General features: G+C 35.1%; 2 protein-coding genes across 2 annotated transcripts in view; both read left to right on the forward strand.

The window, feature by feature from the left end:
• Nucleotides 1-14,299, forward strand: part of LOC145668452 (glycine receptor subunit alpha-2-like) — a 985,563-nt gene that overhangs the window by 931,419 nt on the left and 39,845 nt on the right. The window lies entirely within an intron of this gene.
• On the forward strand, nt 1,259-10,419 carry LOC145668451 (uncharacterized). The gene is made up of 2 exons (XM_081736331.1): nt 1,259-2,617; nt 7,462-10,419. Exon 2 carries the CDS (start codon nt 7,473-7,475, stop codon nt 9,453-9,455), a length of 1,983 nt encoding a protein of 660 aa, XP_081592457.1. The 5' UTR covers nt 1,259-2,617; nt 7,462-7,472; the 3' UTR covers nt 9,456-10,419.

A 14,299-nucleotide genomic window follows, 5' to 3' on the forward strand; every position in this document is an offset into this window, starting at 1 on the left:
AAATAGTGAAACAATTTCCCTTGGGTGACCATAGTAATGGGCGTGTATACGGGAAAAAGGGGAGCAAATGCCACCTCTGATCACCTGGTGTGTAAAGATAACCTTTTTTTTATTTGAGTTGAGATTCAATATATTTTATTCCCTTTCCAGTCATTTTCATTACTCAAAGATAATGCTGCCAACATGTTCAGAAACATAATTTTGTATAGTGAACACGTGAGATTTCAACCTCTCCATATTTTCCCACACAATTCAGGAATTACGTAGGGAAGAATGTGTTTTAAAATGTGCACATGATAAAAACTTTTCTTTAACCTTTTCGTGGGCAATGGTAAGTACACTTCCTGCCAAAGGAGCCTAAGTGTGCTCTTATTTTCTTCACTGACAAGAGCTATTGCCATTACAACCATGAGTTTCTTTCATCTCAGGAATGAGAATTGCATCTAAACAATGATTTTTTTTAGTGTGTCCCATAACATAGAAGATATATCATTCTATCACTTCTAGAAAAAAATAGCCCACGAAATGGTTAAAACTAAAATTAATATCTTCAGATTGGAGAAGAATAGGAGTACAAATTTTGGAATAGGATAGTGTAAGATCATAGAATGAGAAAGAGTGCCAAATTAAGCTGGAGGATTAGTTCGAGCTATTAACCATCATTTTACATTAGTTTTAAATGTGTAACAAATACAGTAGTTCTAAAAATTATTTTACTGAGCCATAAAAGCGAATAATTCTGTTTTTCTCTGTATATTTATCTGTGCTCAGACTGTATTTTGAGAGATACAATCCCGATATCTGTTGTGAAATTGTGGATTCTATGTTGCAGAAATATTTAGCACATTATTAAAAGAAACAAACTTTTCCATATCCAGGGAAGAAGGAAACGTATCCTTATGTTTGCTCTGCAATATCCCTTAATGTCCATCTTTAATTCAATAGTTGTAGTTCAGAACAAATACATGAAAGTAGAAGGTACAGTATCAGGGACAATTGTGGTAGAACTTTATACCTCCATGGCAAGAACTGATGTGCATTAAGAAATGCGCCAGATTTTCTGTGGTGAACACATCAGTCAAAGAAGAATGTAACGGACAATAATTGAGAAATCATAAAATTTGAATTTCGGCCCACTTAAATACACTCTTACTGCTATCAGCTGCATTATCTTGTATGCGCGATTAAGTAACACTGATTCAACAGGAAGGGTACAAAATATGGTCTTCTTTTTCTTCAAATCTTGATATACTGTTGTATGAACATATATTTACTGTTATTTTTTTTCTTTTTCTTTTTCTTATTTTGTTTATCACCTTCGATGCACCTCCCCTCTTAGCAGTACTTACCTGGAATGTCACTGTATATAGTGTATATAAAGGATCGGGGTTCGATTATAAGTTAGTGTATTTTAGAGTTGTTATATTATTATTTTTGAAGTCAATGTTAATATTGTATAAAAGACGAATCTTTGTTCTTTAAGCTATTGATAATGTGCCAGCCAAGAACAGGATGTAGGGTCACTGAAGGGTCACACATATGTGATGATAGTGTATGTACTTTCAAAATACTCTCTTTTGTAATGGTTTCTTTTTCAAGGAAGTAAGATAATGTACGCGCGTGTACATCACGCAGTGAGAGCATGGATTACTAAGTCCAGTTTCAAAGTCTGTATGATAGGTCTCCACGTGCGTCCACGTGTCGACCTAAACTCATGTGATGATTCGATCTTTGTGCTTACGATAGTTTTATATACTAGTGACTATACAATGTTTGGCACATTCCAGGGATAGACGATCATATTATCATCTTTCGTTCTGCGGTCTGTATCTTAGGGACGAGAATTAAATAGTAAATAGTATCTTAGTTCTATATACATATATCTTTACATGTAACTAGAATCTTGGAACAATATATATATATATCTTCGAATTCATATATTTTTGTATTTCGTCGTATCTAGTGTTTCCAATCTTTATCTAAAGTGGAACTTTAATAATTTTACTGAAAGAACAGTCAGTGAGATTTTGTAGTTGTTTGTTGTGGAACTTGTAACTTCTATTTTTCTTATTAACTTCAATAAACTTCTCACGCTTACCAAAAGGAGATCCTATTTTATTTGAAGAAAAAGAAGAACCTGCGCGAAACGCAAACGTCAATCATACAACAGGAAAATAAAGTGGTGGCAGCTAGGCAGGATCTCAACCGAAGTACACGAAGTTCGATTCCAGTGCACGTTCCACAGTTACCAAGTTGAACATTCATCATTGTAGTCAGAGTTCGTTCTTCGACACGAAGCTGATACGTTTTAAAATATCGTTACGTCCAGATACAGACCGCACTTCGTCGAGAATACCTTTTTTACTGTGAGTGCAAGAAGCTTGCCTGTTCAAGGTGTAGCGGATACCTCGGCGTACACACCGTTCCAGTGTTCCAGTTTTATTGCATCCAGTTCCAGAGATCCAGTAAGCAGTACCATTCTCAAGTGTGGCTGGTCCCAGTTGAGCAACATTCCAAGCCGAGATCTTGTGGAAATCCAGAGGCCTCATCTTTAAACCAACATCAGGAAAGTACCAGGATCGACGCCAGCAGCACCCCCCATCACAGGAAATTCAAGGTTGGTTACAATTTTCATTGCTTGTTTGAACTTCCAAAATTTTCAAGTGTTACGCCTGGAGCTAGAAAAGATTTGTTCTTTGGTCACCGCGGTTGTTGTTTACTTGTGAAGTGAATAACGTAAAATCAAGACAAGAACAGTCTAGGATAGAAGGCTTTAGTATTCACCGTTCCTCTAGGGAAGGATTAAAATATTTCATTCGTTTAATCTTGGGAATACTTGGCAAAACAGAAGGTGTAAGAAAGGTATTGTCGCTAACAAAATTTTTGTAAATTTAAATTGTATAGTTTAACGTAAGTACTAATTGCCAATGGCTACCAGTGGTAGTGCTGATTCTTCTGATACAGAAGTAGAGTATTGTAGTGTGTCAGAAGCACTAAAGTTAATTTCGGTACCATTTTCGGGAAAAAGAGAAGCATTAGAAGAATTTCTGTCTAATGTAGATGCTGCTTTTGAATTGGTTGACCCAGCTAAGCATAGTACCCTTTTGAAATTTGTTAAAGCAAAAATAACTGGGGATGCTAGATCTAAGTTATTAGTTAGAAAAACCACTACTACTTGGGAAGCTGTTAAACAAATATTAATAGAAAATTATTCCATTAGACGAACTATTGATTTTTATGCATGCCAGCTTTTTAGTGCTAGACAAACCAAATCTGATTCAATTGCATCATGGGCAAGTAAAGTAGACACTCTTCAAAGTCAATTACGCGAAGCCGTTGCTCGTGTTATAGATGCATCTAAATTGCCAGGAGCTATAGCACTTGTTGAAATTTTAGCTAAAGCAAGTTTTATTCAGGGGCTAACAAATGACAGAATTCAGATGATTGTAAGATCCAAAAGCGATGATGATACATCCTTAGGATATATTATCGAACTCGCTCTAGAAGAAGAAACACAGATCACTTCCCACACTTCTCTCCCCTTTCCAAATGTAAATAGTAAGAAAGCTCAAAAGAAAGAATTAGTATGTTACCTATGCCATAAGCCTGGTCACACCAAAGCTCAATGCAAATTACAGAAAAGAAAGGAAAGAGGAAATTCTTCTAATCAGTTTATGAAAACGGTACATATTTGTGAAATTTGTCCTGAGATCGCCGCGAGAGGCACAGGATGTAATAATGGTAATTCTCCTGAGATCGCCGCGAGAGGCACAGGAGGGGTTAATTGTAATTTTTCCGAGAGCGCCGCGCGAGGCACGGAAGGTTATAGCAATTGTTTGCATGTTGCTAGTAAAGTAAATACTAGTGGAAATACTAGTAGGGTAAATACTAGTGGAAATGAGAGAATTTGTGATAAAGAACAAAGTTCTCTGCATTTTAATGATGTAAAAGCCTGCAGTAGTCAGATGTGCTCAAGTTGTAATGGTCAGGGAAACCGCAAATGGATGTAAATAAGCAACCTGTTTGCATCTCAGATAACATGAAGGGTTGCATAGTAACAAATCAAGAAGAAGGTACTATTACGGCATTCATTAAAGAATTGCATGTTGATGCAACTTTTCTCTTAGATACAGGCAGTGACTTAAGTCTTTGGCAAATCCATGCACTTCCATGCAGTTTTAGAAAGAATATAGATACAACACAAACTGTGACATTGAAAGGATTAAACAATGTTAAAACTAGGTCACTAGGTACTATTTATCTAACGTTAGTGATAAAAGGAGTAGAATTCTCACATAAATTTCACGTTATTTCGGAAGGATGCTTATCAAAAGGCAGACACATTCTTGGTCGTGATTTTATGAAACAAAAAAATTGTTTGCTAGAATTCCATCCTCCCCCTCCTCCTCCCTTGTCAACACATGCTTGCCAGAAACTTGACCTTAAGGGCAGCGATAAGCTTATACTACCGTTGACATATAGTATTCCAGCTCGATGCGAGAAGTTAGTTTTTGTTCCCACAAACAGCACAGGAATTGGAATTGTAGAAAAACGAGAGATTAAACCGGGTGTTTTTCTTTCTTCTTGTTTGACAGTAGCGAAAGAAAATAAATGTATAGCTAGTGTGTTAAATGTGAATTCTTCAGTAGAGAATATAACTTTAGATCCGATAGACTTAGAGAAATTAGAAGAAAACCATGTTTTAAATATTCAGTGTGAAAAAGACAGGGTCCCACAAAAGTCAAATTCAGACAGTTTAACTGAGCGTTTAAAATTACTTCATAAGCTTTTAAGGCTAGGTCATTTACCACCCAAAGAAAAAGAAAGTATACTTGAACTTTGCGATGAATTCAATGATGTTTTCTTTCTACCAGGAGACAAACTAACTGCTACAAATGTTCTTGAACATGAAATTATTATTGATCCTAAACATGTAGGCAAAATTGTTAACAAAAAGAATTACCGAGTGCCAGAATGTCATAAGGAAGAATTAAATAGACAAATAGAAGAGTTGTTAAAACAAGACATTATAGAAGTTTCAACTTCTCCTTGGAACAGTTCTATTTTCCTTATTCCAAAGAAACTCGATGCATCAGGAAAACAGAAATATAGACTAATAGTCGATTATCGATCTGTCAATGATCTATGTGTCCATTCGTCCTTTCCGTTACCTAACATAGACGACATTTTGAGTAATTTAGCCAATGCGCGTTACTTTTCCAGTTTAGATCTCCATAGTGGGTACCATCAATGCTATATTAGGGAAAAGGATAGACCTATAACGGCATTCAGTACACCTGAAAATCATTATCAATTCAAGCGACTTGCTTTCGGTCTGGCGACAGCACCGGCCACTTTTCAAAGATTGATGAATACAGTGTTAGCAGGGCTGACAGGTACGAGTTGTTTCATCTACCTGGATGATTTAGTGGTCTTCTCTAGTTCTTTAGAAGAGCATAATAGTAGATTACGTGAGATTTTGCAAAGATTTCGCAAAAGCAACCTGCAGTTAAGTGTAGATAAGACTGAATTTTTGAAGCCAGAATTAACATACTTAGGACATGTCATTACACCTAACGGAGTAAAACCAGATCCAAGATTAGTGGAGAAAGTTCAGAACTTTCCTGTTCCTCAGAATAAGAAACAAATTAAGGGATTTCTAGGACTTACTGGATATTATAGGAAATTTCTAAAAGACTACAGTAAAATTGCTTTACCCTTAACGTCCTTATTAAAAGAAGACGTCCAGTTTTCTTGGGGAGTGAAACAACAAGTTGCATTTGATTCTCTTAAAGAGAAATTGACAACTCCTCCAATTTTGCAGTATCCTGATTTTAAAAAGCCTTTTATAATCACATCGGATGCTTCGGCATTTGCCTGCGGAGCTATTCTCTCACAGGGTGAAATAAACAAAGATCTTCCAATTGCGTATGCTAGTAGAGTTTTCAATAAAGCAGAGAGATCGTACTCAGCGACTGAACGGGAACTGGCGGCTCTAGTGTGGGCTAGCAAAGTTTTTAGACCGTACATTTACGGAACAAAAGTAACTTTTGTCACAGATTGCAAGCCACTAACGTGGGTTTTTAGAGTACAAAATCCGACATCTAGACTTTTAAAATGGAGAATACTTTTAGAGGAATATCAATACGAAATTGTGTATAAGAAAGGAAGCTTAAATACAAATTCTGACGCCTTGTCACGAATGTATTCTTTAGATGTTATTGAAGAAGAAGATAGGGTATCAAATTGTGATTCACAACAGAAAGAAAAAGCTGAAGCTTTAGACTTAGAAACGAAAAACAAAATTTTAGAAGAGTTTCATACTCAAATTCTAGGTGGACATATAGGAATGAATAGGTGTTATGAAAAGATTAGGAAGTACCTTTCTTTAAATAATATTGACATTAAAGAATGGCCAAAACTGAAGGAAGATGTTGAAGATTACATAAAAGGGTGTGAAATATGTCAAAAGAATAGAAACACACAACAAAAGGTAAAAATGAAGATGGTAATAACTGACACGCCCAGTACAGTTTTTGAAAAGGTCTCTTTAGATTTAGTCGGGCCTCTCCCAGAAACTTTAGAACACAGAAACAAATATTTATTGACTGTACAAGATAACCTTTCAAAATTTGTTATTGCAATTCCCATCCCTTCTCAAGATGCTGATACAATCAGCAAAGCCTTTGTCGAGAATGTAGTGCTAAAATTTGGCATTCCACACAGTATATTGTCTGATTGCGGAAGTAATTTCTTAAGCGATGTCTTCACGCGTATTTGTAAATTGTTACAAATAGAAAAACTACATACAACCCCATACCATCCGGCATCGAATGGTGGTATAGAAAAATTCCATCAGTCTTTAAAATTTTTCTTGCGATGTTATGTGGCAGAAAATCAGAATAATTGGGACGAATTAGCATCATATGCTACTTTCTGTTATAATACCACTCCTCATAGTTCCACTCAATACACTCCCTTCGAACTGTTATTCGGGAAACCTGTAAATGTACCAGGTGTATTACAAAGAAAACCCTCTGAAGTTGTATACAATTACGATGACTATGTAAAACAGTTGAAACACAAATTGCAGGAGATGCACGGATTAGCTAGAGCAAACCTCATTGACAAAAAGGAGAAAAGTAAAGAATATTATGACAGAAACGAAAACGAATGCATTTTTCAGAAAGGAGATAAAGTGTTATTATATGATGAGTCAGTCCGCCGCGGCAGATCAAAGAAACTTGACAGTCTCTGGCGCGGACCGTACGATATAATCCGAACAAAAGGTGTAAACTGTACCTTAAAGGTTGGCAAACAAGAAATGACTGTGCATGCCAATAGATTAAAGATGTATTATTAAGTAACTCAAATTCTTCATGTTATCTTGTAAAAAAAAAAAAAAAAAAAAAAAAAAAAAAAAAAAGTAAGGAAAGTAAAATAACGTTTCTATATTTACAGGATTGTTCAAAATGATAGGACTTAAAGCTATTCTACTGGTTTCTCTTATATGTAGTAGTCTAGAGCTTGGAGCACGCATAAAGAAATTTGAAAATACGGCAGGTATTTATTATGACTCTTTAGGAGAGGTTCAGTTATATAATACTTACTGGCAATTGGTCTCTTACGTTAACTTAACTAAGCTAGATATAAGCTTTCGTAACTTGGAAACTTACGTAGATAGGACACAAAACCTGTGTAGACACTCAGTGGTGAAATCAAATAAAACAAGTTGTGCTACAGTGTTCGTAAATCAAGTTTTGACTAAGGTATCTGATATCAAAGAGGTTAAGGAAATAATAAAAGAAGTAACAAAAATTTCTTCGCAAGAAAGTAGAAGAAAACGAGGGTTAATAGATGGTATTGGTCACCTTGCTAAATTTCTATTTGGCACCTTGGACGATGAAGATGCCAATTATTACACTCAAAAAATCAATAAATTAGAAAAAGAACAGTTAGATTTCTTGAAATTGAGTAAAGAGCAGATGACTATTGTTAAATCTACCCTACAAGGTATTAATAAAACTCTTCACACAGTGGAGACTAACGAAAATATTTTGAGTCAAGGTTTAGAGCATATAAGTAAAGAGATATCAAAAAGAGAGAGACATTTAAATGAAGCATTTTTGGATTTAAATTTAAAGTATACAATAAATGAACATATCGCAAAAGTTGAAAGGTATTTAAGAGATTTAAAGGATCAGTATGAAATTGTTTTGCAAGCAATTTTAAATGCACAGAAAGGTGTATTACAGCCTCACATAATCACTCCTTATCAAATAATCCAACATTGGAAGGCTAGTCAAAGTGACCTCCATAGTGCGTTATCTTTACCAATTGGGACAAGTACTAGGAATAGTTACTTGTTATTGAAAATAATTAATTTAGATGTGTTTATCAATAATGGAATATTAGCCTATGTAATTCGTCTCCCTTTGACAGATTCCATTCGTTATCTAGTATATAAGTTAACTCCCTTCCCCACTAAAATAAAGAATACAACAAATAAGTTTGTTTTTATTCAACCTGAAAAACCTTACCTTTTAGTTGATTCAATTAAGCAATATTACGCAAAAATGACTGAAATTGAGTTCAATAAATGTAAGATTCTTAAACAAGATTGGTTTTTGTGTAAACAAACGTTTCCTATCTTGTCTAGTCATATAAATCAAGAGTGTGAAATGAAATTATTACAATATGTTCATTATGTTCCCATGGATTGTAATAAACATGTGATACAAATTGATCATTGTATATTCGTAACCTTAAATAATAATGAGTGGATTTTTGCTGCTCCACAGGAAGAGAAAATGACAATATTATGTAATGGATTTGAACCTTATGATTTAATTCTAACAAATTCAGGTATTATTCATCTAGATAATAATTGTAAAGCTTATGGTTTGAAGGCGATCCTCCAAACACAAACATGGTATGAAACCAATGTTACAGGTAAAGACTTTACTCCAAAATTAAATCTTACTGATAATTGTTGTGAAATATTAAATTCTCATATATACCTGGAAGATATGCAAATTAACCTACCTATTCAACATGTAATTAATTCGGTTAGTGACTTAAAGGTAGCAAGCCATAAAATTCAGGAAGTAGAAAAGAAAATAGATGATGAACAATGGAAACTACTTCATTCTGAAAAGGTAACTCATCTCTCTTGGTTTTCATATTTTGGTACAGTTCTGATAGCTCTAATATTACTATTTTGTTGTTGTTACCGATGTAAATGTTTTCGCTTTTTCAAAAGGTATTTTGATGATGATAGTTGTTGTAAACAAATATGCATTAAACCTTTTATTATTACCAAAATAAATCAAAAACAAGATACCACTGAGCCTGTAGTCATGTCAAAAATTGCTGAGCAACTTACTGAGATTACAGATGAGTTACAGGTAGCTGTTCCCCCTAAGAAAAGTCCTAATCTACGTAAGGAAAGGTAAAAAAAAAAAAAAAAATCTTTTTAATGTTTCATATCAGACTGTGAATTTTCAGTATCCAAATTCGCAACCAAATTCGCAATTTGATATGAAAATTCAAAAAAGGAGGGAGGTGTTGTATGAACATATATTTACTGTTATTTTTTTTCTTTTTCTTTTTCTTATTTTGTTTATCACCTTCGATGCACCTCCCCTCTTAGCAGTACTTACCTGGAATGTCACTGTATATAGTGTATATAAAGGATCGGGGTTCGATTATAAGTTAGTGTATTTTAGAGTTGTTATATTATTATTTTTGAAGTCAATGTTAATATTGTATAAAAGACGAATCTTTGTTCTTTAAGCTATTGATAATGTGCCAGCCAAGAACAGGATGTAGGGTCACTGAAGGGTCACACATATGTGATGATAGTGTATGTACTTTCAAAATACTCTCTTTTGTAATGGTTTCTTTTTCAAGGAAGTAAGATAATGTACGCGCGTGTACATCACGCAGTGAGAGCATGGATTACTAAGTCCAGTTTCAAAGTCTGTATGATAGGTCTCCACGTGCGTCCACGTGTCGACCTAAACTCATGTGATGATTCGATCTTTGTGCTTACGATAGTTTTATATACTAGTGACTATACAATGTTTGGCACATTCCAGGGATAGACGATCATATTATCATCTTTCGTTCTGCGGTCTGTATCTTAGGGACGAGAATTAAATAGTAAATAGTATCTTAGTTCTATATACATATATCTTTACATGTAACTAGAATCTTGGAACAATATATATATATATCTTCGAATTCATATATTTTTGTATTTCGTCGTATCTAGTGTTTCCAATCTTTATCTAAAGTGGAACTTTAATAATTTTACTGAAAGAACAGTCAGTGAGATTTTGTAGTTGTTTGTTGTGGAACTTGTAACTTCTATTTTTCTTATTAACTTCAATAAACTTCTCACGCTTACCAAAAGGAGATCCTATTTTATTTGAAGAAAAAGAAGAACCTGCGCGAAACGCAAACGTCAATCATACAACAATACCCACTGAGCAAACACGTACTTACATGTAGCACAAGCGCTAGTCACGTAGCTATGAAAGAGTACGCGACCTACAAGAACTAAGGGAAAAATAAAAAGTTCAAACAATAGATTATATAGTTATTCTACTTATACATTTTTAATTTTTACACATTTTCTTTCGAGACTATCGAGATGAGACCAAAACGAGATCTATGCTGCGACTTCAGGACCGAGATCGAGATCGAGACAATATGTTGTTGATCGAGACGAGACCGAGAGAACGAGACAAGGATTTTTGACTCGAGATGAGATCGAGATCGAGACAGCTATTTATTAATTGAGATGAGACCAAAACTGCGTAAAATCTCGTATCATCTCGCTCCAATACCATTCCTAGAAACTTATGTAATTTATAAGAAATCACGGGCGTCTCTGGGGGGGACGAGGAGGACGCGTCCCCCCAATATTTTGAAGTACAAAATATTAAATATTTTATTCTAACTTAATTTATTTACTAACAACAGAATAACGTATAAATAATACTAATTCTACGTATTTCGAATATAATATTCAGGCTGTGAAACGATTGTAACAGAGTTCAGAGTTCTCAGAGGGTCCGTGGAGGTAAGCAGAGAGGTAATAAACGGAATCGAAGAAAGAAAACGGTGACTAGAGAAAGAAATGAATCTACACTTGATACTATATTTCATGTAGTGTAGGGTGGGTTGGGTAGTACCATTTAAATCACTTTCTTTGATGCCCCCCCCCCAAATTTTACGTGCCAGAGACGCCAGTGTATGAAATACAGCTGAGGTTAAACAGTATTTTGTTAAGTCATTTTGTATAGTCTGTATTCAAAATCACTGTGTTATTTGTCACTATAGTAAGACAAATAAACATGAAATTATATTTCAAATGTTCAAGATATGGTACGTTGATTAAGAAATATTACATCGAGTCATAGATTCTTGACATCCTAGGGCCATTTCCGATTGAAGAAAGGAACGCAAAATATGTTTTAGTGGCTACAGAAAATAACATGCGCTATGTAGTGACGAAGCCTGTTAACCGAAATGGATTGAAGTATATTTTGCTAAAATCGTGTTTTGGCAACTTATTGTCTCAGGTCTGAAAATAGACGAAAGCTCAGAGATATTTCCTGTATTATACTACAACGTGCAGAATATAAGCTTTCGAACGATACTAACAATGTACAGACCTCAAGCCACGAGTAAACTTTATACAGAGGGGAACGGAGTAAAGAGAGGCACGAAGGTCAACTCTATTTTCAGAATCTCGATGTGGACAATGGTTTACGCTTAGTCTTTCCGCGTGGAAAAGATGTGGTATCAAGGGTTGCTACCACGGTGAAGTGAATTTACAGTGCATTGACTTTCTAAAATTTGCCCGAGGAAATTATCAATTGGAATAACATTTCCAGGGTGCGAGGAGACAAATATAGGCCTATTAGAACGTTGATTGTAACATCTGTGCGCCTGTTGTAAGTCATAAGCGTCACAAGTCGGCTGGAAGGCCGTGACCCTCTCAAGATTGTTGCATTAGAAGTACAGTATTTTATTTATTATTATAGTTTTGTTTTGGTTGGGGGGGAATCGAGTTTTTATGTGATTTTACACCTCATATAAACTAAATTTTTCAGTAAAACGTCCCACGTTTATGCCCGTAAGGCCAAAGGGGACGATGGTAAAGCAAGTGAACGATACTAGAAGAACTGGTGGAATGAGAATGTGGAGGAAACGAGGGTAAACCTGCAGACACGATGTTGTCCAACACAAACTTACTTAGCCGGGGATCGAACCAGAGACCCTACGCACCAGAGCTAAGCAATCTATCACTGAGCCACCATGCCTCGCTTTTGTACCCCATGTGAACGTGGAACTTAAATAAAAAGAAGGATTTCTTTTGAGAGGGGGGTTCGGAGGTATCCCAGACGGTGGTATTCGCTCTCCCGTAGATTTTTCTTTTAAAAAAAGACCAGAAATCAACATGTGTAACAATTATGAGTTTTCCCTCAAATATAAAAATATCAACCAAAGGAGTTTTTTCAAAGAAACTCGAAAAGTAGCCATTTTTCAAGTTTATTTCTGGACTATGTATCATTGAAAACCTCGCCAAAATGTATTCAATAGTTCTTTGTTAAGTGCAATATTATTTGCTACAGATATTTTCTTTTTCCTAATCTTAAGAATTGCTCATAACGTGGCAACCCTGAATCTAGCTAAGTCACGATTTCAGCCACTTACTGTAATTCATATTACATTATATGCATTTTTTAGACTTCCAAATTATGTTATGTATAAGTGTCGGAAGGCTTATATAACGACTTTGTCCGTCCGTCCGTCTGTCGACAGATATCAGAGCTAAAACGGTAAGATATATGAATATGAGTTTTTCCACAATCGATTTAGCGTTCCAAGGATAGGTTCAATCTCCTTCGTTAACTCTATGTTTAATTCGGAAGTAGTTCAAATTAGTCATTTCCCGTTTCAATGTTTATCGCCAGAAAACAAAAACGGTAACAGATATCGAAAATCCTTGAAAATTTGTTTGCAGAAAAATTCAGTGTCTCAAAACAACATATAATTACTATCCAAAACTGGAAGTGGTTCAAATTTACTTTCACTTCCGGTTTCAATACTGATTTCCGTAGATCAAAAATAGTAAATGCTAACAAGATATGGTTTTTGCAATAGATTCAACTTCTCAAGAATAGGTTCTATACTCTCTATTCAAACCAAAAGTGGTTCAAATAAGTCAATTTCGGTCTCAATGTTTATCACCATAGAACGAAAACTGGAACATATAGCGAAAAGCGGTTTCTCGCGAAGAATTCAGCGCCTCAAAACAATACATCTTGACAATATACAACACTGTGCTAAAACCGGAAGTGGTTCAAATTTAGTATTTCAGTTTTAATACCGGTTTCAAGGTATATTGTCATAGAACGAAAGCGGTAAGTGATAGCGAGTACTAGGTTTTCGATATGGCTTCAGCGTGCGAGGAACAGGTTCTATTCTTGATCTTATCACTGTATTGCAACCAATACTTATAGATGCAGTACTTCAGGTTTGATTATTGAACTTGCATAATTTGGAAGTCTTAGTTTCACACTGTGAAAAGACACTCACTTGTTAAAATATAAATATTCTTCGTCGTTAAGTTACATTTTTCCATCTTCCACTGGTAGTGTTTCTTTCTAAAAAAATGTTACTAAAAAAATACACCTTCAAACTAATTTTGTTACTAAATAACCTTTTAAAATATTTAGATTGCTCTGTATAAGTTATCAAATATCAGTTACACAATGTGAAATCTTGTCACATTTAAGGGTTGCAAACTTTTGAGTTTAGTAACTTATGTATATTCTTTAAAGAAGTTGGATTGCATCCACTCTTATAATACTAATTCTTGCCATTATCACGATATCTTGAAGTTTTCTAAACGTAATTTTCATTCATTATTCTACTTCTGAAGTGCATGTCCCTTTACGTGAAGTTTAATGAGCTGTTCCCTAATAGCAACGGTTTGTTCTTAATACAAGGCAGCAGCATTTATTAAAGCTTCAAATGGGTTTCGTTTGTACGTGGGCCTCCTCTCAAAGATAACAAGCTATTCTTAATCCCCTCAGGGCTTAAATCCTCACGATCCTTTCCAAGCCTTAAATTCTCTGAGAAGTCACATGACACTGGGATTAGAAAACACACGGAGCTTTATCACTGAACATGGCGTGACTCGGCGATATGCTTTCTTCCTTCTCCTCTGGCGGGAAAAAAGCTTAATGGCGGACTCTACTTTTTCTGTACAGTTCTTTCT

The sequence above is a fragment of the Thermobia domestica genome, chromosome 13 (assembly GCF_964235325.1).
Source record: "Thermobia domestica chromosome 13, izTheDome1.hap1.1, whole genome shotgun sequence".
Taxonomy (NCBI): Eukaryota; Metazoa; Arthropoda; class Insecta; order Zygentoma; family Lepismatidae; genus Thermobia; species Thermobia domestica.